Raw genomic sequence first — 26,694 nt, forward strand, 5'->3', positions numbered from 1 at the left:
CCCGAGCCCGGCCGGCTCCGGGGGCGGGAGCCGCCGCGGGGGCAGCTCGACTTCTCTCGCGTCCTTCGCCACGGTCCCCGCTCCCTCTGCCGCTTCTGCCGCCAGTTTTCAAAGCGGCCGCCCGCTGCTCGCTGCCTGCTGCCTCGCCCCCCGGCCCCAAAGACGGAGGCGATTTTTCTTTGCCACCGTTTTTCCCCTGCCCCGGCTCGGATGGGTTTGGCCACCACGGAGCCGGCGTTCTTCACACCGGTGCTGATTCCCAACTGTCAGGCCGCCGACACACCCCCGCGCTCCGAGATGTTTGCTCCACGGATCTTCCTTCAAACATCAAGTGCTGGACTTTGCCCCAGCCCTCCGGCTGATATCCGTGCTTGCGCTCGATGATAAAATAGCGATTCCACAGGAGCACCCTGCATCCTGTAAACTTCTCCGAAGTGTTTAACAAAGGAGATTTCTACGCGCTTCGCAGTCGCGCCAAGGGAAAAAGGGCTGGGAGCGAATAGACGGCATTAAACCTGTGTGGTCTTACCCCGTTCCTTGCCCCTGAAAGCCCTCGCCCTGCCTCATCTGTGCCAAGCGCCTGAAACTGTTTTTCAGCGGTGTCCCTTCTGCTGTGCCTGGGAGCTCTCTAAACCTTGGTACCCTGCGAGTACGTTAGTGGAGCTGCCAGTCCCGGAGGGGCCTGGGATCTCTGTGCTGGGAGGAGAGGGCAAATGAAGATAAAGGGCAACAGGCTGCAAGGTTGTCTCATGGGCGAGAAGGCTTTCTGCCCTGATGGACAGGGCTCCGGGGCCCTGCCAAGGGTGACGTGCCCTCACGGAGGTGCAGGCAGCCCATCCTGGAAAGGTGCACGAGGCAGCAGGTGCGTTCCTGCTGTGTACGTGGGGATGCTCCTGGGAGGAGGTTTTCCTTGCACGGTCGTTTGCGCGGTCCAGGAGTCGCCCAGAAGCACCACGGTTGCTTTAATGCTCTTCTGTGTCCTGGTGCTGTATGAGCTTGGGCTGGGTTTGGAGTGCAGAGGTATGGCAGGCTTTGCTGTAGCTTGAAAGTAGTGAAGGTGGTCGAGCACCCTCTTCAAAACTGCCTTGGGCAGAGGGCCCACAGAGGAGACAGGAAGGGTTAACTTAAACATGACTCACTTAGTAAATAGCAGTTAATAGAATTGCCATAACTACTTAAAATTATTTTCCTAAGCAGATGGCCAACTATTAGATAACTCGATCTTTGGATGTATTTGTTTTCAGATTTCTTATCAGGCTCGTAAGTCCCAGACCTGTGTAACTCAAGAACTGTAGTAATTGATAAATTCATTCTCCTGCACGAGAGAAACTAACAGAATGAAAGAAAACACGGCCAGCTCCTGCTGTTAGAGAGACATCCCCCAGAGCATATTGCCCAAGTGAAGTACAAAAAGATTAGATAAAGTGACCAACGGGGATGTGAGAAATATTTCAATTGAATTAGATCTGTGGAAGAAATACCTTAGTTCGAATCTCAATAAAAAAGTCAATATAAATGTAATCACATATTACAAAAATACTATGAAAATGAAATCCTGCCTAATGTGGCAAATGGATTAAATTCTGAATTAACCAGGAAAGCTACGAGTCTCTGAATTTGTAGAGAAAACACGTGGGTACAAACTGCAAACATGTATGTGTGTATATAAAATAAAAAGACCTATTCCAGGGTGTGGGAAAAAAAAAAGGCAAGCAGGTCTCGTTTTTAATGCTGTTCAGGTGTTGAGTTTGTCATTTACACATGTACATAATCTGTCTCTCTTTCCATATATATTTTTGTACATAAAAAATAGAATCAGCATCATCCTGTGCCAGGTCAGGGGATGTGAGCCCAGTAATGATGTTTTTAGCCTCTGTCCTTCTGTCAGAGGGTGCAAAAGGCACTAGAGATCTGAGCTGAGAAGCCTCCTGCCATGTCTCCAATGTTTGCATTTCTATTTTTGCTGGTATTTTAATAGGATGCTTCCATAAGGGCTGCTGGCACTATTGTGTTTGGATGTAATCAACTTCTGAAAGCTATTCATCTTTTTTGTTTAATCTTCAATAATGGATTTTATGTAGAGCCATGTGGTTAATCCCTCTCAAGAACTACTGGGAAAAGCTCAGTCCAGCAGGAGGTTTGGAGGGACTGGTTTGAATCTTCCCTCTTCCTTCAGCTGTGTTTCTCTGAAGGGTCCGGGCTGGCCAGCCGAGTACATCCCCTTTGATCTTGAGCCTGGCAGCTTTTCCCTCTGGTGTGGAGGGAAAACCTCCCCTTTACCACTTCCCGTCTGCCCGAGTGACTGATGGCTGTATGATTTGTTGTCTATACAGGATGTTTAAGGCTTCACGGATTTTCCACCACAACACTTATTGTCACAGTGCTTCAGCTCTTCGCTTTGGTTTGACATTTCCGCCCACGTTTTTACACGTGAGGTGGGACAAGGCGTAGCGTGGCTAAACTCTCTCTTAAGAGTTCCGCACAGCTGCGAGCGAGGTGTTTTCCACCCAAAGGCTGGTATCAGCATCTCTCTTGGTGCCCTGTAAAGTTTGTCCTTGTCTTCAGCTTGAACAGATTTCAGCTCTTCTTGTTCATTCACTCCATCTGATCTGGATGGCGAATAACTCTCTAGGTCCTTCCCTATTGTGTGTTTTCCATCTGAAAATGGAGATGGGCTATTAAAGCTTTCTTTTTTGTTGGACTCTAAGCCAAAATCTAAAAGATCTTGAGCTGTGTGTCAAGGAATCGGGGAGGATTCTCACAAGTCAATGGAGAGCTACTCCCTTTCATCAGGGTCTGGTATTTAGGACCAGAAGGCTTGGTTGCCTCACGGCTCACCTTCAGGTTTTGCATCAGTGCACCTGAACAGCCTTGGTGAAGCTACTTGAACACAATGGCACCCGTTCCTTGCCTCTCTGCTCATTTTAAAAAGGCAGAGAAAGTTGCCTGCCTAATGAGATGCTCGTGTAGCTGAATACTGAGGGTTGGTCTGTTAGGCGTAAAGAACCGGCAGCAATCTGCCTTGAGAGGGCAAGAGGATCTGGGCATATATGCAGAAGGTGGTTTAACCTCTGAAGGCTTCAGCTTCCTCTCTAGAATCGGAAGATGCCTCTCCCCTCACAAGGGTTGCCTCTGTGTCAGGAATAATTATTGGTTGTATTGCACTTTTTCTTTTCTGAAGTAAATCTCTGTAGATCAGAATGGACAGATGGCATATACAGCTCTCAATTATGGAAAATATCCTCAGGAGGTACTTCGAGGTCATCTAATCCATGCTGCTGCCCAAAGGCAGGATCAGCTATGCTTTTGCCATTCATGACAGCTATTTCTCCACCCTGCTCCTAAAAACCTGCGGTGGAGACTCCTTACTTTCCTGGCGTGCAGGAGACGCCCTGATGTCCAGCTTCAACCTCCTTTGCTGTAACTCGTGGCTCATCCTGAGCACGGTGGGCAACTCGCAGATCAGCAAAAGAGTATTTAGAAGTGCTTCAGCAAATGCAGGTATTTGGTAAATGTGAGTGAATAAAGGTGTGATCTCTTTCACTCCTCAGCTTGTGTTCTGTAAGGCGCAAATCACGTGAAACCTGGCTACCTTGTACCTGGTACGGCTGGAGATCCTCAGCAGCATGGGAGGGATGGGGTAGGTAGGTTGCGCTACAGCTCCGCGTGGTGATGCAGTTGCAAAGTTAGGATCAAGTTGTTTGGATAAACACACAGCGATGAGGTTGTGAAAAGAGCTGAGAGCCACTAAGTGCTTAGGAGAGTTCAGAGAAAAGCCAAATGCAACACGATGGCTTCTGTAAAACTTACGTGTTCAGGGCGATCGCTGCTGTTAGGCAAAAGTGTTAACAGTGCTGCGGTATGTGTTTGAGCGTCAGCTTTGTCCCTTCCTCTTCAGGACGCCTAGGGCTTGATATGGGTGCTATAAACAGACTTCTGGTGCTATGTGAGACATCTCAATGGGGCTGGCAGAGAATAGGATAGGACCAGAGCGAGGCGCGTGCCTTTCTAAAGTGACAGCAGAGGCTCAGGCGATAGCTTAGAGCACTTTAGACCCTGCTATTCACTTATACTGAAGCAACTAACTCAAACCATATCAGTTTAGTTTATGACTTGTTCTGGAGAAAGGTAGCTTTTCATCACTGGCCCTGTTGGTTGATTATTAAAAATTACCAAGTAGCATAAAATACTATGTATATTACGTAAAGTATATGCAGATGCCATTGTAGAAGATACGCAAGGAGCCTCCTTGCCCAGAAAACAGCAGTAAATCTTGAAATTTTATGTATGATTTGGGGCTCTTGCTGATCTTTTTTTGATTTTTGTTTTTTGAAAAGTTACACATTTTAAGCCCAAATAAGTAATTTGTTACAACTACAAACGTAGCAGTGGAAGGCAGGGTTTGAAAAGAAATGACAGCTACAAGACAGATTGTATTTATCTTAGATGATAAGTCAGGGGTTGCATGCAGTAGGTTTATCACTGTCTGACAGGTAACAAGATAAAGTCCAGGTGTTACATAGGGATGTGGAAAGACCTGAAACAGGAGTAAAGAATACTTCACATAGTATTTTTAGGGAACATTTGCAAACAATGCATCTGAGACAATGGAGAAGTTAGCGGGGAGTGAAACTTCTTGCAGGGATAGTTTGAGCCAGGGACAGGGGGAGGGAAAGGCATACAGAGGATGAGGGAATCTTCCTGTCCCTCTCTGATACAAGGAGAGGAAAGGGGAGTTTTCCTGAAGCTTTGGAGACGTGACAAATGACATGCTGGGCTCCTGTCTGTATGTTGATTAGCATTTGTGATTGCACTCAAATCCAGGGTGGAAGGCACTCAGGCATACTCAGGAGGCCTCTAGTACTTGCAGATTGGGGCTATTTTATCTGCTGGCTAGCTGAGATACAGCATTCTCTGTCTCCTTGTCCTCTGTGTTTATCCCAGGTGACGCTCACAGCAGCAGTTGTGGCTCCTTGTTCGGCAGCTCTTCGAGGAGGGCAGGAGAGGGATTGTTTGCTGGTGGAACCATTCGAAGCTCAGCTGAACCAGAGCCAGCGTCAGCTGGGGGTCACGTCTGCGTATCTCCCCGGGCAGAGTCCCTCATCCATTTGAGTGAGTAATGCTGTTGAACAGAGGGAAGTGTAATTTAGTCTCATTCTGCTCTTCTAATGCGTCCCTTTGGGAGTCGTGAGGTTTGCACTATTTTCCCTGTTGGAAGTTTCTTTCCTCAGTTAGTATTCAGACCGCAGAGTCTCTCCCAGTTTTCTCCTGGTTTTGCTTCTTTGGAGCTATTTTGTTTTGGGTTTAGACTGTTGTTGTGTTCTCCTCTCACTTCTTGTCTCCCTCCCCCCTCCCCCTTTCTTTTTTTTTTTTTCTTACTAGGGGAGCATAAGTGTTTCTGTCCTCTTTGCCTGTTCTGTAATGTTGGCCTGTCACCCACATCACTGTTCTTGTACTGGGAAAGTCCTCTACAAACTGGCCTATCATTTTGGTTATTGAGGTTTCCCCAGAATAGGATTGTCAGATCCTGGTATGAGTCAGTTGTGGAGGTTCAGGAGTTAAGGGAAGTAGGCTCTTAAATATTATATTCTGTGGTGATAACAACTTTGGTTTCAGTATGAGATCCATATACTTGGGCACAGACTGGAATTTTCCATAGGAAACATTTCTCAGGATAAAAGACAGCTAAGAGGTATGTGGCTCTTTAATACAATCTTCAGAAGAGAGGCACGTGATTTGAAATTGATTTGAATAATTACAGTTTCCACATACGTCCGATCCACAGATCAGTGCCCAGGTTCAATGGGACGATGGAAAATAACATCAGACTGACTTGGGCTGGCACCATTACAGTTCCTGGAGCATGTGCGGGGAAGCACATTGAATTTTAAAAAGTTTCTTAAGTGTTCTGCAGCCTGGATTTTTGGCAAAAAATGACCTGTGCTAATGGCTACCTTGTCAGTGATTCCTTAAAATACTCTGATTCCAAAAAGTGCTTCCTTCCCAGAAATGAGGCCTCTTTAGCTGGACCTGCTAAAACTGAGGTGCCTAATTTTGTCAAACACCTAAAAAAACCTTAATCTTTTGGTTTCTGTCATCCTGTGTCTTGCTAAATGCTGATCCGAGCTCTGCTTGACCATTATGATTCATTTAGGGGTATAACATGGGTAGACATAGAGGATTCTGGTGGGTTCGATGTAGTTACGTGATTCTTTTTCTCTGGTACAACTGTCTGGTGTCAGCTCTTGCAGGATATAGAAAGGTAAGAAGCTGGAAAGACTGGAAAGAGGATTCATTGACAGGTTTTTTTGTCCCTCCTACCCAGTTCCTAAAGGGAAATCTTCCTTTTCCTCCATGTAGCCACAGTACAGCCTAGCTGTATGATTACAGCAGGCAAGAGATGGACACAGTCCACTTGGGAGAAACTATCCTAAAGTCTTGGGGATGTCTGTTCTGGGCACTTCCCTGGGACCCATCTCTGCTTGGCTGATACCTTTTGTGTTTGGAGTCAAATGCCACAGTCCCTAAGGAATTTGCCTTGGGAATCTTTTTGGTTTATCCTTGTTCAGCAAGGTGTGAGGATCGTGGTTGTCATGCATTTGAGAAATGGTTGTGGGCTTCTTTACAGCTGGAGCTTTTTATGATCTTGTATTGTGCAGAAACTGTAAAATATCTTAAGTTTTTGTAGGAGAAAAGGGCCGCTTCCCAAGCATCGCAGGGCTGTCTCTGTTGCAGTGGGGTACTTGCTGCTGCTCTCCTTGCCTTTCTGCCTCCTGTAGACAAGCACACTAACTCATAAACAGCTAGCAAGTCTGGTAAAACGTTTTCTAAAGTGATTTATGAACGGCTACTGGTTCTCCAGTGCAATGGTTTGATGTAGAAGGAGAGAAAGCGATGACTAGAAATGTCATTTTCACCAGAAAATTCAACATTTTCAAAGTTGCGTGCTTTCTCCACTGCAGAACCTCAGCATCTCTGGCCTGAGCAGTCGGAGGAGGAAGCGGGCAGAGGTAGCAGGCTGTTACTTGCAAGCGGATGTGCTTTACCACAGCACAAGGACTTAGGAAGTGAAGGAAGGATTTCGTTAGAGTCCTCAGAGCACCAGCTAAACACTGAGACTTTGGGATCAGTAAGCAGTGACACTGGAGAGTTCTTAATAAATCGGATTATAATCAAGGACTTGGGGAAAAAAGAAAAAAAGTCACTTTGAGTACCTCTAGAAAGGCTTGCATTAGCATGGCTGACTGTGATAGTGAAAATGCAAGTCACTTTGCAAGAGTGACAGAAGTATGGTGCAAGTCATAGCAAAGAGGAGAGGGAGGGACAAAGTAAGGGCATGTGGCCTTCAGACATCATCCCAGCATCAACTCCTCCTTATCCACAGAGGGTGGCAGAGTCCTAAAAATGTCTTAAATAGCTTTGAGACTGAGACAGAAACACTAACTGGATGATGAGGCGTGACATGGAGCAAATAAGCATTAGCAAGTCAGGGTAAGTACCTTAAAAAATGGAAGAGGGAAAGTTGCTGGAAACAAACTAAGGACACCAGCTTTGTGACTCTAAATGCTTTTTCACTGGTTTGACAAACTAAGGTGAAATGTGTTGGGTAAAAATACCAGTGCACAGCCTTGGGGGTGCAAGGGGCCAGGACAAAATGCTGGGGCATGGGAAGAAATTGGGTTTCTTGCGTTGGCGGAAAATCAGCCAGTATTGCAAGGTACAAGGAGCACATGGTCAATCTCTGTGACTGAGCCAGCAGTGAACAGCCTATATAGAGCAAACGGTAGTCGGTGAGGTGGGCTGTGTGGGGGCAGAGGGTGGGCGAGCTCTGGGGATGTTTGGACAGGCTCTGCTGCTGTGTCAGCGGGGTAGGCTCTGTGGAGGTCGGGCTGAGTGCTGCTGCTGTGTCACTGCTTCAAGTGATAAGAGAAGGGAGCAAGTTGGGGAGGAAGGATGTGATGAGCTGTGTTAGCAACCTGATCGAGGCTTGACTGCTTTTCATACTGTGGGTGGGTATGAGCCAAACAACTTGGGTGGTAATGGGAGCTTCATTGTGAGTCCTCAGTAATAAACCGTGCTCAGAGGGGTCAGCGTATGAGCCATGGATGAGCTAATGCAGCGAGACAGCTTTGCTTTGGCTCAGAGGCAGGTAGAATTTGCTCATCTCTGTTCAAGTTGTACAATGCCTTCATCAGGATAGGGAAGGACAGCTGGGGAATCATTTTAAGTTACATGGAGAGAGTTACATTCCTTCTACTGTAGAAGATGGGATGTTCGTTGACCTGGTACAACAGCACTCTCTGCACCAGAGTAGAGTGAGTTTTTGTTTCGCTGGCAGAGCTTACGCAAACGTTATTTGCAAGCTGCAGAAGGATGGTGCTCAGAGGAGAGGGAGCAGGGATCGCAAGGCCTGATGGAGAGCAAACCTGTAGTTAGAGAAGGCAAACACGGTTTGGGAACAACTGGATAAAAATGCAGGAAAACGAACAGATGTACCCAATTCTTAACTGCCTGTCTGGAAACTTCATACAGAAATGAGAGGTGAAGTCACATCTGGAGAGAAGTTACTCCATTATTTTAAAATATATCAGAATGGATGCATTAGCAATATGATAAATATTTTCAGAGCAAATTCCTCCCTTGCCTGTATTCCTCAGTGGGTCACCTCTTCTTGATATCCTGTTTCCTCATTTCTCTTATTTTGTTCTTGAAGGAAATGTTCCTTATGTATGAACACAGCTGGCTTTAGTAGGGCTGTGGGGAGGCAAAATTTGCTTTTGAGTTCTTCCCTCACACAGGAAAGGAAAACTAGCTCCTCAGGGACATTGTGGATGATATTGGCAGTAGTAACTTGTTTCGGGCCATGGTACATGGTTTTAATTACGCTTTTTTACATGTCTGTCTTATGAAAGCTTATCCAAATGCTCTATTTTTTATTTTTGGAAATGCTGCTGTAGGTAAATCAGCATCATCAGTCCTGGATACAAATGGTTTGCTCAAAAATCCAACATGTTTCTGTGCCTTTTGGCAATATATCATGATGCCTGCTGCTCAGTGAGACTTTAGTGAGCACAGGGAAACCTTTTCCCTTTTGTTTGTTTGTTTGTTTGTTTGATCTGGCTTATTTAACTGCTGGTCATTCAGCCTTACTTAGTTTTGCCCTCCCTGGCTTTTTGTGACCATTAGAATGGGAATAATTACTGTGAGTTTTTTTCCTTGCTTTTAAACATTTATAACATCCACTTAGGAAAAAAAAAAAAGTCAAATGCATTCTGTTCTAGTCTTCTCTTCCGCTACTGCAATAAAAATTAATCCACTTCTAGCACTTGGAGGGCAGGAGGCAAAGCTGAAATATTGGGTTTGGATTAGCCATTCCTATTAGCCAGCCTATCTGTGTTATGACCTTTTCTTGTTGTCCAGTAAGGTTTCACTTTTGGGGCATTTTTGTTTTTTGATTTTTCATATGACGTATAAACAGGAGGAGAAGAGAGACATGGGACAGGCTACAAGGACATGATTTTATTGTGCTTTTTGTTGCTGTCACTGCTGCAGCGGTATGGATGTCTCTAGTAATTCCCTAGTTGATAAAGACTTTACACCCAGATTCACCATGCTTGTTCTTGCTGTGAGTATAGCCTCCTTTTTTGGCCTGGACTGCAGCAGAGATGGAAACGTAAAGCAGAAATGTTGTCCCTTGTCCCCATTTCTGAACTGAAAGACAAAGATCAGGGGCAGTACAGATCTCTGAAGAGCCATTTCTTTAGCCTTCACTAGCGCATGGAGTGAAGGTTTTAAGTCTTAGAGGGCTGCTGCTTTCCTGTAAGAGGACATTAGACCAAGTTTAGCAAAGCTGAAGCCCTCATTTTACTCAGTATTTCTGGAGAATTTGCAAAGCCAATCCAGAAACCTTGTTATCCCACTGTAGGGTTTACACTGGAGGAAGACTTCACTCCCCAAATGGAGTGTTTCAGAAGATCCTTGGCCCTGCACTTTTTGCAGTCAGAGCATCAGTGGCTCAGATGATGTTTTTGGATAAAGTCCGAAATGATCCTCTGGAAGGGTCAAACTGCCATGTGGAGCCCCTTGATAGAACAAGGATTTCCAGACATCCCCATGTTCTGCACTTGTATGAGTGTCCCTGCAGGCAGGTGTGCAGGGCACTGGGCATCTGTAATTCCAGGGAAGGTTGAGGGAAACTGCAAGTGCTCCAGGTACCTGAAAACCAAGAGCATGTTGTGCTGATAGTTTTGCCTGCTTTGTTTCACTTGTATCCTTTGTTAACAAAGAGCAGTCTAGAGGGAAATAGTCTATTATTAATATTTAATTTCCTCCTATTACAGTAAGCAGATGACCTAAAAGATCATTTAGCCAGCAGCCAATAATAAAGCAAATAGGGGAACCAGAAAAAGTATGTCTTAGATCATAGAATCATAGAATCATTTAGGTTGGAAAAGACCTTCAAGATCATAGAGTCCAACCATTAACCATGCCCACTAAACCATGTCCTGAAGTACCCTCTCCACTCACTTTTTTAATATCTCCAGATGGGTGATGCCTCCTTTCTCCTCTCTTTTCCTGCCCCACTCAGCCTCATCTCTTCATCCTTAGATAGGAGGCAGGAGTGGGGCTGCTCTCTGACAGCTCTAAGCACACTGGCTTCGTGTGAGCAGTCAGGGACATGGGGAAGCTGCTTTACCTGAAGTGTTCATAAAATATCGAACTTCAGAAAGGAAACCATTTAGCAACGCAGGAAAGTGCTACTGCTGCCTTCCCTATCATTCTCCCTGAAAGGACAGCTGTTTCCATTATGTTTTACAGCCGGAGTGTTTTGCAAATTTGTGTACTGCCTGTGAGCACATTGGCTCATTTATTGTGACTTGATCCTCTAAAGAAATGGGGAGAGACAAGATTTCTTAGAGTCTTTGATTTAAAAGATAGGGAGATTCTCTTTGAGCTGAAGGGATTTCAAAGAGAGGATAAAAACTGACAAGCATCTCCCCCTCCAGGCTTTGGAAAGTAGGAAACATGATTTAGCAGCACCAATTTTTCTGCTTCCAGCCATGTGTGAATTCAAGCGTTTTCCCTAAGGGAGTTAGGTAATCTGTAAGGGGCTGGTACCTGGGAAGGGTCGCGTTGTCAAAAGTAGATGCTAGATTGTGATCTGTGGAATGAGCCTTGATGAAGATTTCGCCACGGCCTCCTGAGCTGCCTGCTGCCTTGCTTACCCTGTCCCGAAGCAGACAAGGAGAAAGCAATCTTCTCTGGAGCCCGGGGAAGCTGCAGACTGTCACCTACGCGCCCATACACTGTCCTGGGTGCCCTGAGGGCCGCTGATCCCTGGAGATTTTGCTAATATCTGAGAGTAGCTGTCAAACTGAAGTGTCACAGACGTTGTCATATAGGTCAGCCTTGGCACACAGAGGGTTTGTTTTCTCTGTACCAGCGTGACAGAGTGTGGGCATCCAAAACCGGGGCGGGTGATTTGTTTGAGGCGGGTGATTTGGACCAAGCAGTGGCCAAGGGCTCACCTCGATGCTTTTGGCACTCGGGAGAGAGAAGGGGCAACATCTTAGTCCAAAGCCGACTGGAGATGCCAAACAAAAGCTTGCTTAGGCTCCAGTGGTGAACTGCTTCATGGGAACATGCTGTTCAGATGCTTTATTGAATTTTCAAGGAGCAGTTTTTCATTGGGGCTGAAATATGAGAGAGAACAGAGTGTTCCAAGTCACTAAAAATGAACAGAGCAACAGCTTTACAGGTTTGTGAGTGGCAAAAAAGGTTTATTTAATAATGAGGAAAAGGCCGGAACATAGCCCAGGGTATCAAGAAGGAATTAATCCAATTAACAAAATAAAACATGGGCTTAAGAAGAAATACTAATTGTAGCTGTCCAGCAGGTTGTGTGATACAGGTTATTTTTCTTAAGTTTCAAGAAGCTTGCAATATTGATCCCTCAAGGGCCTGAGATGTTAAATATACGCTTTCCAGGTGAGTAAAGCAGGTTGTTAATTAATTTTATCTTGTCAGACCTGGTTGCTGAGCCTTTGGGTCTTGCATGAAGTAGACGATTATATGATAAATTTTGTATTGCCTCTGGATATATGTCTCCTTCTCTAGGTGGTCGTCTGTATTTCATTTTGTCCCCGTGCAGTAAATTTCTAGCCATATGAGCAGAAAGACTGAGCCTGTTCTTGTTTTAAAGCAACTTGCAAATACTTGTACAATTAAAGACTTGTTATCATGTTGGGTGAAAGCTGTAGCAGACTGACACTGCAAGAGATGAATGAGGCGAGATGGGTGAGTTTGGGTTGAACGTGGGAACCTCCCGGGTTGTGGCACCTTCTGTAAGTAGCAGGTGAGGCCTCTGATGTGCTGGGGTTGTGTGGCTGCTAATTGCTTTTTCTAATGTCAGTGGCAACTGCAGAAGCACTGGCGCTGAAGCAGACGCAAAATGTTTCGTTGTGGCCGGGACACCTGCTCAGCTCTGGTCATTTCTCTTCTGAGATGTGCTGGCTCTGCAGAACTCTCCCAAGTGTTTTCTGGTCCATCTGAGAGCAGAGGGTAGAAGGACATGTTGTCCTCTTCTGGACATAACTTCTCACAGATTGCTTCGGAATAAATGGCTAGGACTTAGGTTGAAGAATCAGGCCACTGTTTGTGAAGGGGACTGGGAAGCAAGGGAATAAAAAAATCCAGAGATAAAAAATTCAAATTTAACATCAGACCGTGAAACAAACAGTTGAAGTAGAAGGTTAAAAGCTCTGTTGTGTCAGAAAACAGTATGTGATGTGGTCATTAAACTTCAGATTCAGCATTGTGCTTTTTCAGGATACATGCAGAGCTGTAGGCAATTCCAGCTTTGTCTTTGTGCTGAGCTATTAGTACGTGTGGGACCTCCGCAGTGTAGGTTTGTTACTTCCCTCCATGTCCTGTTGGAAAGCAAGTTTGAGATGAGCCATTGAAAAGAGTCAGGTTAAACAAAATGCATCTGGGATTAATGTGGATTCATAATCCTACTAAAGGAAGCTCTGAAAAGGTGAAAAATATCCCATTAATTTCACTTTGATCCTCTTCACTGAGGTGTATGTGGTATGAATATGAGGTGCAAGAGCAACATAGCAGGACTTTAAGTAAATCCTTTCAGCATCAGGATTAATGTGTCCAGTTCTCAGGCTGGCTCCTTTCAGAAAGTGGTTTCTTCAGTCTTTGACTTCATCTCAGAGTAGCTCGTGGGGTGTTTATGATGGTTTTATTTTACATAGCCATAGTTTTGGTCCAAGTATGTCACAGTAATTTATTAAATTTTTCTAAACTTGTCCTGACATGGGAGTTTGGTTATGAGCTTGACCTGCATGGAAACATGTGAGCGTGTTAGGAAGCAGAGAGGTTGTACGCTCCCTGCTCCATTGCCAGAGTATTACCCCATCACCGTCTCTGCTGCCGTGATGCGAACAGACACGGGAGCTCACACTCCTTCAGAACCTTCAGGCGCAGCCGTGTGTCGTACCTCTGAGAGGCACACACACTGTCTTTCTCTTAAGGGCCTGTTTTGCCTGCTGCTTCCCTTGTTTCTTTTTTTTTTTTCTCCTACCAACGTTTTCCTGTCTTTTTTTCCCTTTCTTGCTCACACACACACACAAAGCATTGCTTATTTTTCATCTTGCCCTTTCTGTTTTCTCTCCTTCCAGATTTTCTTTATTTCTATCTTATATTAATTCTAATCACCTTCCCTGGAAGTCAGGCTGGGGTGAGGGAGTTAGTTTTCAGTATCACTGCTTTGAAACAAACCTGTTGGGATTTGTAATGGACAATGAGATGCTAGCAGAGTGATGTAGGAGCATGTCACTGACATCCCTGAAATACAAGAAAGCAGAAGCAATCTTTAGGAGGTCAGTGGAAAACTGGAGTTTTTGCTAAAAGAAGATAGACAATATAGAAACTTCTTGGGGTTTTTAGTTCTTCAGAAAAGATTAAATGGATGATCTTTATCTTCCTCTTAATAGCTAGTTCACAAACTAATCTCTTCTGTTGATTTCTTCCACACAAACCAAACAAAACACATAAACAAGATTGCTGAAGGTGGAGAGAAAGCTAGATTTTTGAAGCACATCCAAACCACTAAGAATCATTCACTTTCCTTTCAAATGCAGCATTAGCAATAGAGCTCTAAATCAATGAAAGGTCTAAAATTAGATTATATTCCTGAGATCAGATGTGAATCACAAGTTAATTGTATTTTCTTTTATTATCACTGTCTTTACCCTTTTATTTTATCCTGAGAAATTAGGTTTCTGACTTGAAAACAGAGTGAACTGTGAAGGCATGAAACCCTGCTGGGTTAGACCACACCAGATCACCTGTGGATGGGGTCCCAAAAATATTTTGTTTGGGGGGCTCATGTTGCATCTGAAACTGAGCTCAAGTGATTTATCAGTTAGTGCTGTGTCTCTCTCTCCCCCAGCCCTCTGAGTTTCGAGTAGCCATTTTCTTAAATTATTGAGAAAATATTACTGCTAAAGCTTGCTAAATAAGGTTGAAAACCCACTCTAGAAGTGACAGGGTAGGACAGCAAACAATTCTCTCTTGACTGTGGCACAAAGCTCAGGGAATGGTATTCTCCATTGCTATATTTTTAGCCGCAACTGTGGTGAAATGCCCGTATCTGAAAGCAGAGGTACGAGGTGACCTGCAAGATTAGTGTGTGAGTGGGGCATGCAAGCATATAGATGATGTGTATCTGTTCATATGAAATGGCAGCTGTAGGGACTATGTTTCCTTGCAAATGGCACCAACTTTAGTCCCAGATTTGTGTGCACGATCCCCCAGGAACATGAGTGTGTGCTTGAGAGATGACGTTAGCATTGTGCCTATGTGTGTGTTTCTGGGAGAGGTGTATCTTGGTCAGTGTGTTTCTGGCTGATTGTAGTTGAAAAATGATGCTGACCTGAATCTGTGGATGCAACAAACGCTATGGACAATGCAGGTATAATGAATAAATGGTTTGCTTGTAGGATAAAGATTTACGTGAACAAAAATGATGGCGTTGCAGAGACCCTTGCAGAGAGTGTGCATACTCAGCGGAAAAGTCCTCAAAGATGTCACTGTCTGACATATTCTCCCTGCTCGAACTATTCTCCCTGCTGCTGATCACATTCCAGATTCTGTGCGCTTGAAGGAAAGACTGGATATGGCAACAGAGTGGTGACCATACATGCCAGCAACATAACCCCCTTACCAGAGAAGGTTCATGTCATTGCAGAGCAGGGTATTGGTGCAGCACTTTTTTGTGGCAAAGTACACGAGGGTGGGCAGCACGTGATGGCTCAAGTCTTGTGTTTGTGATCAGAGGGAGACAGGTGTATGTAAAAAGGCTCCTCCACCTTTCCTCTGTGCACCCACAGCACTTGCCAAGGCATAATTAGTGGGCTCTCGTGTTTCAGGGCAGACTATTGAGCAGCTGCTAAAGTGCCAGCTCAGTTGGTAGCCTCGAAAACAAAACATCCCTTGTTTCTCATCACCAATGTGAAATACTGCCTTCCTGAACCTTGGGTTTGGCCCTGCAGCTTTCAGGATAGACAAAATGTGAGATTTTTGCCAATGATGTATTCTTCTAGGTCTGTTTAATATCCGTTATCAATTTAATGTGCCACTTTAATGAGATTTTGCTTTTTCCATCTCCTCCATAGAGCTGATTACTTAGTGTATGTGGTTGGTGTTTGTTTTGTTTTTTTTTTTTCTTAAAGGAAACTACAAGTGAAGAAGTTGAATGCTTGCTTCAGCTGAAGAGGATATTTCCCAAGTCCTAGTGGGAAAAGGTGAAAAAGAGAACTGGAGGATGTTGCTAGTAGGTATGTACATGACAGGAAGCCATGACTAGCAGTGTGGTTGTCAACAGGAAACAAAAAGTCATAGCCGATGTGACGCTGCCATACAATACACTTTCTGTGTTGTGTTGCCTGCTGGACTTTCTGGCCTGGGCTGGAGTGTATGCCTACGTGAGATATTCTCCTGTCCATTTGTCTTCTGGAGTTTGAATTATTCTGCATCTGGTTAATCTACTTTGCTGGAGTTGGCAAGCCCTGTTTTGTTTTGTTTTTTTTTCTTGACACCTGCTACTGTAAAGATCTTGAACAGCTATGGGGAAAAAAGGGTGCGTGTGAGCAACCTTCACCGGTTGGCAGCTGAGTGCTCTTCAGACCCCGGACAGCTTTGAGGTGTCTTGGCTGTTCAGTGCTCTGCAGATATGAACGCTGAGCTTTTCTGGCACGTTCTCACATTGGCCTGGTTGTTCTCACCATGCTAGTACATGGGAAAGAAGACTTCCTCTCAGACATAGCTTACATCATCCTGGAACTGGTCATTGCAGTGCTGGCCATCCTGGGGAACATCCTGGTCTGCTGGGCAGTCTATCTGAATAGCAACTTGCAGAACGTCACCAACTATTTTGTGGTGTCCCTGGCTGCTGCTGACATTGCCGTGGGCGTGCTGGCAATCCCCTTTGCCATCACCATCAGCACTGGCTTCTGTGCCTTCTTCTATGGCTGCCTTTTCATCGCCTGCTTTGTCCTGGTCTTGACTCAGAGTTCGATCTTCAGCCTCCTTGCTATTGCCATCGACAGAATCATTGCGATCCGCATACCCCTCAGGTAAGCACGGGTTGGGCTGGGAGGACAGAGGGGAGCTAGGGTGGTGAGGGATGAACGTCAGTAAAAACAACAGATCTGGAGATGAATCGAGGAAGGAAAAGTTAAATGAGGATCAGCGCTTTTTATCTTCTAGTTTGAAAAAAACTTTTCTAGGTCTTGAAGGCTTGCCTTGGCTGCTGGACTTTCTGGTTGCTTCTTTTTCCAGTTCTTCTCTGTCCTCATACGGTGTATGCCCATGTCATCACATCGGCGCTGCCTAGGAGCTGCCGTTCCATATTTAGACAGGATCGTGTGGTAACATCAATAACCTGTGCACTGAGCTGCCACCAACAGCACCAGAAGGATCGCTGTGGGGAAAGTGGAGCTAAAGCAATACATGGTGGAGGGTAGAAAGGGGGTGAGGTCAGCTTGTCTCCTTCCCCATGGGGAGAATGGGGGACTCTGCCTGCAGCTGTAGCAGCAGGGCTGTGGATGGGGGTTTTATCTTGGGGGTCCATTAAATGTGAAGGGAGGAGAAGCAGCAGGCTATGAAGAAATGGGCCTTACGAAGGTTTGGACTAGTTTAGGCACTGCCTCTGGAAGCAAACATGTATTAGATCAAGGCAGAGGCTTGTCCCGACCCAGACCTGAAGATGGTTATTCTGTGGTCTCTACTCTGGAGTTTAAAGGAAGAAAAGGATGTTTCAGTATTAGAGCTTGAAAGCCGAATATGACTAGCTGCTACTTTGTGTGGAACCAGGGAGGCTGGTGTGAGACAAGGGGAAGTTTTGCCACACGCGCAGGGGCTGTCACTCAGTTCAGTTTTGCAGAAGCACGTTGTTGTGACGGGATATATCTGACCGTGGGCGTGAAGCAGCATTGCGTTTTGTGGGCTGGGTTTGAATGCTGTGTGACAATGCTTCCGAGTCATTCAGTAAGCTCAAAAGATGTAGAGGAATCCCCGGGAGAGGCCGGTGCAGACAAAGTGTAGGAGTCTCCTTCCTTCCCACCTTGTCCTTAGGAAGATGCAGCATACTCTCAGGAATGGAGAGACTTGCTTCCTATCCTGAACAACAAATGTGGCTGCAAAAATGGAACACATTTCTGATTGTTGTGCTCTCAAGTTTGAGTTTTTGGACATCCTCACTCCTGTTGAGCTAAAATCACTTGTGTTGACCTCTGCAATTTAGTTTTGTCTCTTGTGAATACTTTGGTCATCCAGCACTTATGTCAATTAACACAAATCTCCCATTAAAAAATAGAAAGCATTATTTTCCCTAGAGCTGCGGAGATTACCTTTTCATGTGGACCAGTGCAGCACAGTCTTTCCTGAAGCCTTGCCTCAGCAACCTTGTGCTGCTGTAATGTTACCGTTAATTGTTGGTTTCCAAACCTATAGTCATACCTGTTACAGCCTCTCCTTTTGATGTAGTTGTAAGGAATAACTATTGCATTCCACTGCAGAGAAACTCTATTGATATCAGTTACCTATAAATTGGACTGTCTCAGCTTTTCCACAGTTCTACATAGAGATGGTTTCAGTTTATAAACCAAAATAAGGATAAATGCTAAAGAAACATCTGTAGAGTAGCCCTCAGGAGCTTGCCTCTGAAATGATTTTGAGAAGGGCTGATGCCTTTAATTCATCTCTCATGAGCTAACTCTGAAGACTTTTGCTGACAGTTTAAGCGCTCTTCTTGCTAGAGGATGACTTGCCAGGAAAAGGATTTTAAAAATCTGGATTTCTGCCCATTTTGGGGGGTATCACTATAACTATATTGTCTTGAAAATTTAATTTCCTGGAATAGCCAAGGTAAAGAGTCTTTTAGAAAAATCAGACTTCATCAGTGCTGGGCACGGTACCAGTTTCGCTATTTTGTTTTTGAAAAAACAGAGCACACCCTCTTCCACCCCAGAACAGTGGAGTTGATTGGATGCAGAAACCCACAGGTAGATCCGTGGATTCCTCCCCCTCCTTGTCCTCTGCTGGTTTGTCCTTTTACAGTAGGAGCGAAGAACTTGTCAATTGTGTTTCCCCTTACGAATTTATGGATGAATAAGCATTAGATTTATAGCCTCAGACATGCTGAGAAAGTGAAAGCTGATTAGCTGAAGAGGGAAATGTGGTATGATTCAGACCGCTCACATCCTCATTTTTTTCTTTTTCTAATATCTGGTTGTCTCAAAAACGTGTCAAACCAGTGGAAGGAAAGTTCTGCCACTAAAGACGCAATGTTTTTGCCCCATGCTTTAATGCCTGGGAAAGCCTCTTCTCTCCTCCTCAGAGGACAAGAAAGGTAACACCAGGCATTCCTAATATTCATTAGATGAATGCTCTTAAAAAAATAATAAATCAGACTTCCTTCACTCTAGCAAAACTGAAAAGGGCCAAACCTACTTTTTCTTCTTCTTTTTCTTTGTAACTGTTTCATGTCTCATTTGTCCTAAGGAAGGTAACCACATGTCTCAGTGGATACATATGTGGATGTGTGTTCCCACACAAATAAACTATCAGTATTAAGGAGGCAGAAGAGCGGGATTTCTGATACTGCTTAGTTTTGGACAGCTCAGTACATAATCAGAGTTATCTTTGGAACGATTTTTCTGGGGATAAAAGACCCTCCCCCAAAAAATTGCAGTGAGGAAGGACATCTATAGGTAAAATCTAAAAATACAGAAAAACTAACTTGTGAACATCTTATGGGTTCTACCTTTCAAATTATTAAAATACTGTGTAGAATTTGATAAACTTTCCAAAAGTTCTCAAACACTTTGCTGAATTCTGCCAGGTTTTATACAAATGTAACACTCTGCAAGTGGCAATAAAGCACTCCTAAGGAAGTGAGTCGGAGCCATTGTTTGGTCTAGGATAAAATCCAAACTGTGTCTCTAACATCGCAGGTACCTGAAAACCTACGCTTGCTGATACAAAACCCCTGGGTGTTCTAAACAAAACTCACTGGGAGTCTGAGCTCCAGGATGAAGTCATGGGCCAAGAACAATTGCTGCTTTCCAGGCTCTTTGGTGCCAGCAAATGCTCCGCAGGCATGGTGCCCAGCCACGTGTTCTTGTGCAGGCATTTGTGGTAAAGATACTCCCATGGTGAAGGGCAGGTAGCTCTGATGCACTGGAAAGAGAGGAGAAATTTTTCTTCCTGCAGCCAAACGGAAAAGTTTTCTCAGGTTACTGCTTGCTCTGTGTGCTGAATTCAGGTATTCACCTGTGGCAAAAATACTTACACAGGTCAAACAGTGCCAACTACAGTAACTTGCTGAAGTGCAGACCTTTTCCTCTGATGAAAGTTGCTTTGGAGATGACTGCCTGAGCTACTGGGATGCTTCTCTGGGAAAGCTTTACTAAGGTGCAGCTCCCTGATGTCTGGAACATTGGGACAGATTTATCCCATGTAGTGGTGATTGAAACTGCAGCTCTGAGGTTGTGTTGGGATGCTTTTCTGCCAGAGGCTAGGGGAGCTGGACATGAAGAACTGGCTTCTCAAAGTCTGGGGCAGGAAGAACAGGGGAGATGAACACAAACCCTGAATAAAGTATAGGATGTGGAAGGGGCCTTTGTGCTGAGAACAGTCTGTGTCAGCAGTTGCTTTAATTCTCTAGGGTTGCCTTCTCAAATGCTCATATATGAGCATCTGAATCGGTGAATCAGGGATTTAATGTCACTTTGAGCCATATCTGGACTTATTTCTTTCCCTGCTCACCATAAACCTTTTGACTTTATGACGAGCGTTTCCTACATGCACTCATGTTTGTGTCAAAGAGATGATGGGCAGTTTCAGCCTAATATGAAAGAAGGATAATTCACTTCCTCCTTTGAACAAGCATGGGCATGGCTTCGAAAGCAGTGCCAGTTGTCTATGGCTTCATGGGCTGCAGTGGAACTTGCTGTTACCAAGGTTTTATCCTGGAAGCTGATCGTGCCACGAGGAAAAGAACGGCACCTGTCCACCTGTATTGCCTCTGCTGTTTAGAGCCCTGCACCCACCTGTGGGATCCCACCTACCCTGTCTCCATAGCATAGACAAGCACTAGTATCAGTTAGCACCTGGTAATAGGGGGGAAAGTTTCTTGACTGAGAATACTGGGAAAGGGTTGTTTAGATGGTGCGTGAGAAGGTCTGGGTTTCATTTCTTGCTCTGCCACAAGATTTCCTGGATGATCTGGGATTGTCAGTGTTTCTCATTTCCAGATACATGTAATAGGGATAGAATATCCTCCTTTTGTCTTGCCTCCTATGACTGCAGCTGCCTGAGGTGGGGGCTGTTGAGTGGATGTGTTCAGTGAACAGTGTTTTGCAGTGATTTGTTAAAAATCATTGAGCACTGCTGGAATTCAGATCAAAGCCCAGCGCCCCCAGTGCTGAGCACGGGCTTTCTGGTGTGGTGCTGTAAAGGTGGCTGAAATGTGCTCCGTGCATGGCAGAGCCATCTGGCCAAGATGTGCAGTGCTGTCAACCAGAGGTGAGTTTGGAAGACAAGCAGCAGGCTGGTTGGATGCTGTGACGATGAGTTAGGCCAGCTACATATCATGCAATGCATGGAAAGATTTTTAACTTCTACCTGAGGATGCTGTAGTTCTTATACCAGCTCTGTCTTCCACCCAGCTTGATAGTTTATGAATCAGACTGGTGAGGTACTACACTTTGTGCAGGAATCATTGTCTCGGTGACACAGACCTTAGGCCAAGGACTCAGAAGTGTCACATCTTCAGCCGAGTTACTCTAGGCAGCACAGATGAGTTGTGCATTCACCAAGGGCAGCTGTTCTCCTGGAGTCAGTTTGCCAGCCTGATGGCTGGGAGAGCAGCAGGGCAGGTGAAATTATTTTGGGGAAAACATCCACATTTCCCTGTGTTTGCAAAAGTGGATTTTGTTTTCTAGAGGAGTCAGGTGACCCTATCCCCATACACAACTCCACCGTGAGCGTCCCTGTGCTCTGCGCTCATGTTCTTTGTGTCTGGAATTTCACGAGTAGAAGTCGTTGTTTGTGTAGCAAGTCCAGTATTTCCAGGAAGCACGAGAACTGCTTTTGCACAGACAATCCAGTGCTGTCTGGACACATCAGACATGGTACAAAGTCACCCGCGAGCTATGCAGAACACGGGCTGTAGGTGTGACCACCTCCTCTCAGCAGGCTGTGTCTGCTGCATAGGTGCCAGCAACTCACAGTATGTGTGATGCTTCCTGGAAGCCCTGAACTTACCATGTAGAGCTGTACAGCACTGGGGATACAGAGAGCAGCTTTGGCCTGGCTGCTGTGAGCCTAGAAAGATGCCTAGACAGGTGCACAAACTCTTTGATGCCAGCCTGGTGACATCTCTGAGTGGACAAAAGGAACGAGTCCAGGAAAGTCCGCCTGGGCAATAACGCTACTTCAGCCAAGTCAGCCAGAGGTGTCTCACGTGGATCCTAGAAATTAAGCTCTCCCAAGAGAATGAACACTTCTCAGTGGGTACCTGGCCAACGTAGTGCCGCACACTATGTCACGAGATGCTGTGAGCTTTCTCTCTTAACCCTTGGAGATACCAACCAAGGCGTTATGGAAATGCACTCACCAATAAGTTGATAATTGCCACTGCCAGCACAATACACTGCAGCTGGAAAGCAGGCGGCTGCTTGGGTTAAGTGCTGTTTCTAAGCCTTGTAAAGTTTGTTGCATGGGAATCCCCAGAGGGTAAGAGGGAGGGAGAAGTAGGGGGGTGGTTGCCTGGAGCAGCAATGAATATATTTTTAGTGGAAGGGAAGGGACATCTCTAGTCGTGGGATAACAGCTGCACAATTTCAAAATTCCTATGACAAGATGTAGCCAATTCCAGGGCTGCAGGGTTTTGAGGGTTTTTTTGTTTGTCTTTTATTTTTCAAGCTTCAAGTGCCTTCAGCCAATCTCTTGCTCCCTGAGTATACTTTTCAAAGCTCAGATACTGATTTGCTGTGTTGATGAGGTCTGAATGTGAGCAGCTCCCTGCTACCATCCATCCTGTGCCCTTAGCATCCCCTAAGCACTGAGCAGGATCCACTACTTGCTGGAGAAACCTTTTTATCTCTCAGAATCAGCTGAATCCCTGCCTTATTTCTGGAAGGAGGATTTCAGTGTATTTTGGGTACTGGGAATTTGTGTGGTTGACTCCCTCCCTCACTCCCTCTTTTCTGATTTTGAAATACAACTGAGGAAGGGAGACACAAGCCTGCCGGGTCTTGTGTGGAGCCAGGTTTTTTCCAAGGCCCATCAGCAGGTATTTAAAGCACGTGCAGGATCTGCTTCTGTACTGTGCCCGGCAAAAGCAGCCTTTCTCCTCCCCTGTCTTGAACTTGCATTGGGATAGGAGCATGAACCTGTGGGAGTAACTATTTCATTGAGAGATGGAAAGATTTCTATGGCTTGTTGGATTATTTTTTTTTTTATATGTTTGTTTGCTGAGAGAATTCTGGGGACAGAGGGAGAAGGAGCATTGGGTAAACACTGGAAGCCCAGCGCTACTGTTGTCTGATCGCAGACACATGGGGTCAAGTACAGTGTGGGACCCACGCTGGACAATGTGGGAATCTGGCCATCTACTTTCCATGCTAAGCATTACCAAGGGAAGGAAATTGCATTGAAATGTTAAACTGTTGCCCTGATTTACATTTTCAGAGAGAAGAACTGGTGGAGTCAGCTCAGGACTTGCAATAACCTGTGAGGCCTTGGGAACTGGCTGATATTTCAAACAAACCAAGGTCCCTGGCTGCGCTGTCAGATTCTTACCATGTTGCTTATTGTCTCTTTCAACAGATCTTGGAGAACTTACTGCTAAGAGCACTTGCTTCAGCCAAGCATATCAATACCTCCCCCACTGAAGTCCCCTTTGGTGTGTGCAGTGCAGCCCACAGCACACCTGTAGTCAGAGCACTGTCCTCAGCTTAATTCCTCCTTTCTGAGAAAGACATGGGGTCAGCTTAGCTGGGCTGGTGAGGAAAACTGCTGACTAGTCTCAGTTATTGAAGGAAGGTTGGTGCCGTTGAAAGTGCCGTTGTGGAGGAGCAGAGTGAGGTGCTGTGTAAGGCAACGCCAGCCTGGCTTCTGCAAATGAGTCAGCAGAATTTCCCTGGAGCACACCTGAACGTGGACACGGGGCCGATGGCACTGTGTCTGCGAGTTCGTTTGTGCTATTTGGCTTACAGATCTACTGTAAGACAGACCTAGCAATTCCATGCTACAAGACTGCTCCTTTGCCAGAAAGGAGGAACTGCCTTAGCCTTCAGCAGGAGAGCCACGGTGGTCTTCATCACCAAGGGTCAGAGCAGTGCCGTTGGTTATCCAGGCTGCAAGATCTATGTGCGTGACCAATAGGGCTGGTGGAGTGAAGGAACACAGATGAAAACTGTATTAATTTCCCTGCTTTTCTGTCACCTATTCACTGCCTAAAGGAAAGGGAGGGAAATTCGTGGCATACAATGTCACCATGGTCCCTGCTGTGCTGTGTGAGTTCTGCACGGCGATTCAAAGGTCCCTCTGAGAAGCAGACACCTTTCTTGCTGTCTTCTGTCTTTTGGGCCATTGGGAAGTTGCTTGGGTGTTGGGCTTGTTGAATGATACTGATGTAATTCCCATTTCCTCTACTTTATAGGTACAATGGCTTGGTGACTGGCTCTCGAGCTAAAGGTATCATTGCCATCTGCTGGGTATTATCTTTCATTATCGGCTTGACACCAATGCTAGGGTGGCACAATCGCTCCCAGATCGAAGAGCTGGGTTCCAATAAGTCCTCTCCCATCAACTGCAGCAACAGTATGGTGGCATGTCTCTTTGAGGCTGTGGTCACCATGGAGTACATGGTCTACTACAACTTCTTTGCCTGTGTGCTCTTGCCCCTCCTCCTCATGTTTGGTATCTACTTGAAAATCTTCATGGCAGCCCGGCGACAGCTCAAGCAGATGGAGAACAAGATGGTACACGGGGAACGTTCTCGCTCCACTTTGCAGAAGGAAGTCCATGCAGCTAAGTCTTTAGCCATCATTGTTGGGTTGTTTGCAGTCTGCTGGCTTCCACTACATATTATTAACTGCTTTACCCTTTTTTGCCCAAATTGTGCCCATGCTCCCCTGTGGCTGATGTATCTGGCTATCATCCTGTCTCATGCCAACTCGGTTGTAAATCCTCTAATTTATGCCTACCGAATCAGGGAGTTCCGATACACCTTCCGTAAAATCATCAGCCAGCATATCCTGGGCCGGAAGGAGCCATTCAAGGCAGGAACGGCCAGCTCTAGGACTTCCACTCATGGTGGGGACGCAGAGAACGCCAGCATACGAATCAGTGAGTATGCGTTAGAAGTATACACCAATGGAGAGATCCACAGGGATCCTGAAAAGCAGGACTTAAACAAATGCAAAGCTGGCTTGGAATGGCACCAGAATGGAAATGCTCTGGACGTGGAGACAAATGGGCACCTCCCACATTCCTGCAAAAATGGGATTCTCTCAGATGCGTGCATGAACAGGGAGCTTCACAGTGAAGAGCTAATTGATGCCCAGGTGTCTTACTCAGATCTGGAAAGAGCAGCCTTCGCAGCAGCTGATGTTTCCTGATGAGACTTTCAAGGTCTTCCTGGTAGAATTATTTTTTTTCCATTGGTGACCTCTGCCGTGGCAGAAAGGGAGGTTGGGGAGCGGGGGGAGTGGTGTGTATTCAGATCGCTGTGGAGAAAGGGGGCCCTACCCAGGACTGTTGGGATGATCCTAAATACTAGACTGGAGAAAAGCCAAGAGACCGTTGAAATGGACTAAGGAAGGAGGGACACATGAGCCATCGATGACCTGTCACCAAGAGCAGTGCCAAGGTCAAAGATGGCATTCCAAGTTCAGCACTGGGAGACCCTGCTGATGCAGGGCATATCATAACATTACGCTGTACTGTGTGTCTGTGGTTGCGTGTTGGTTTTGCTGTCTTTACCAACAGAAATAAAAGCATGGCTGGAAGCATTCGCTGAACTGCAAAGAGCAACGGGGAAAGGGGCCTTTTAGTACTTTGGCCCTGCAACAAACAGAAGTGGGGTTGCAACATCTGTTGGTCAGGAAGGATGCCAGCAGCTGCTTGGACAGGGAAGGAATTTACCTGATGGAACTTTGGATACCTTCAGCCATGGCATTTCGTCTTTCAGTTCATGTTTTTAAAGCTTATACTGCAACAGGTTGCTCAAATGTTTTTTTTTTCTTGTCTTGATAAGATTACTTAATGTTAAGTTATAAAAATGGGCAAGAACTCATATCCATTCCCAGAGCGCTCAATGTTCCAGATGCACAAGGCAAATATAACCTCATAGCTCTCAACTTCATCTAACAAATAATGAAAAGTCTGTAATATGGGTTTCCCGTAGCAAAAGGGCTGTTAGCAGTACTTGATGCTGCAGATAGTAGACAAGCAGGCCAGGTTGTGGTCTGTGTCAGAGGGGCAGTTGTGCCCTGAGGTGTTGCAAAGAGCTGTCGGGCGTGTGAGCTGTCTGTAGGCTGGTGGGCACTGTCTGCTTTCCCCCCCGTCTCTGTGCTTGTCCTCCTGAGCTCCTAGAATGCAAATTCTTTCCATGGCCCCATATGTGTGTGAGGGGAGCTGATTTTCCGTATTGTGGTCATTTTTGTCCTCACTCAAAAGGCTGTGGGATTTTTTTCTTCTTTCTTGGGATAGGGAGGAACACACACACACTACCCAACACTTAGTTTTGGAATTCCAATAAGCTCTATTTAAACATCTTTTCTCCTGTGATTTCATTTTTTTCCTGATGTGCTTTACTGTGAAGCCTGATTTGTCCCTGCAGTGCAGAGGCCAACAGAGCTGGGTCTGGTTAGAAGATGCTCCTACTCTGAGAAGCTGAAAGAAGTCAGTAGTAGTGGAAATTGGCTTAGAAACTGCAGTAGTCTGTCTGTGTAAGAGAACAGGCAAATCTGTGCTGCAGCAAGTGTATGCACTGATGTGGTTAGTTGTAGAGGTGTTCCACAGCAGTTTCATAATTTTCTGTATCGCTTACGAAGCCTGGTAGCTCAAGGACAGCAGAATGCCACATCAGCTTGAATTCTACTGAAAGAT

General features: G+C 45.5%; 1 protein-coding gene across 2 annotated transcripts; it reads left to right on the forward strand.

Moving 5' to 3' along the window:
* The first annotated feature begins 5,088 nt into the window (after positions 1-5,088).
* ADORA2A (adenosine A2a receptor) lies at positions 5,089-26,694 on the forward strand. Of its 2 annotated transcripts, none has more exons than XM_010575171.1 (3): positions 5,089-5,112; positions 15,744-16,646; positions 24,242-26,694. In XM_010575171.1, the coding sequence occupies exons 2-3, from the start codon at positions 16,297-16,299 to the stop codon at positions 25,200-25,202; spliced, it is 1,311 nt and encodes a 436-aa protein (XP_010573473.1). In that variant the 5' UTR covers positions 5,089-5,112; positions 15,744-16,296; the 3' UTR covers positions 25,203-26,694. The 2 variants fall into 2 exon arrangements, with proteins under 2 accessions (XP_010573473.1, XP_010573482.1); XM_010575180.1 differs by lacking the exon at positions 5,089-5,112 and adding an exon at positions 15,129-15,243.

This window comes from Haliaeetus leucocephalus, unplaced genomic scaffold (genome assembly GCF_000737465.1).
Source record: "Haliaeetus leucocephalus isolate CR32 unplaced genomic scaffold, Haliaeetus_leucocephalus-4.0 Scaffold13, whole genome shotgun sequence".
In the NCBI taxonomy this organism is placed as follows: Eukaryota; Metazoa; Chordata; class Aves; order Accipitriformes; family Accipitridae; genus Haliaeetus; species Haliaeetus leucocephalus.

Coding starts and splice junctions, on each gene's coding strand:
- ADORA2A (XM_010575171.1), top strand. CDS start 16,297: ATGCTAGTACATGGGAAAGAAGACTTCCTCTCAGACATAGCTTACATC. Junction 16,647..24,241: donor GCGATCCGCATACCCCTCAG/GTAAGCACGGGT, acceptor TCTACTTTATAG/GTACAATGGCTTGGTGACTG.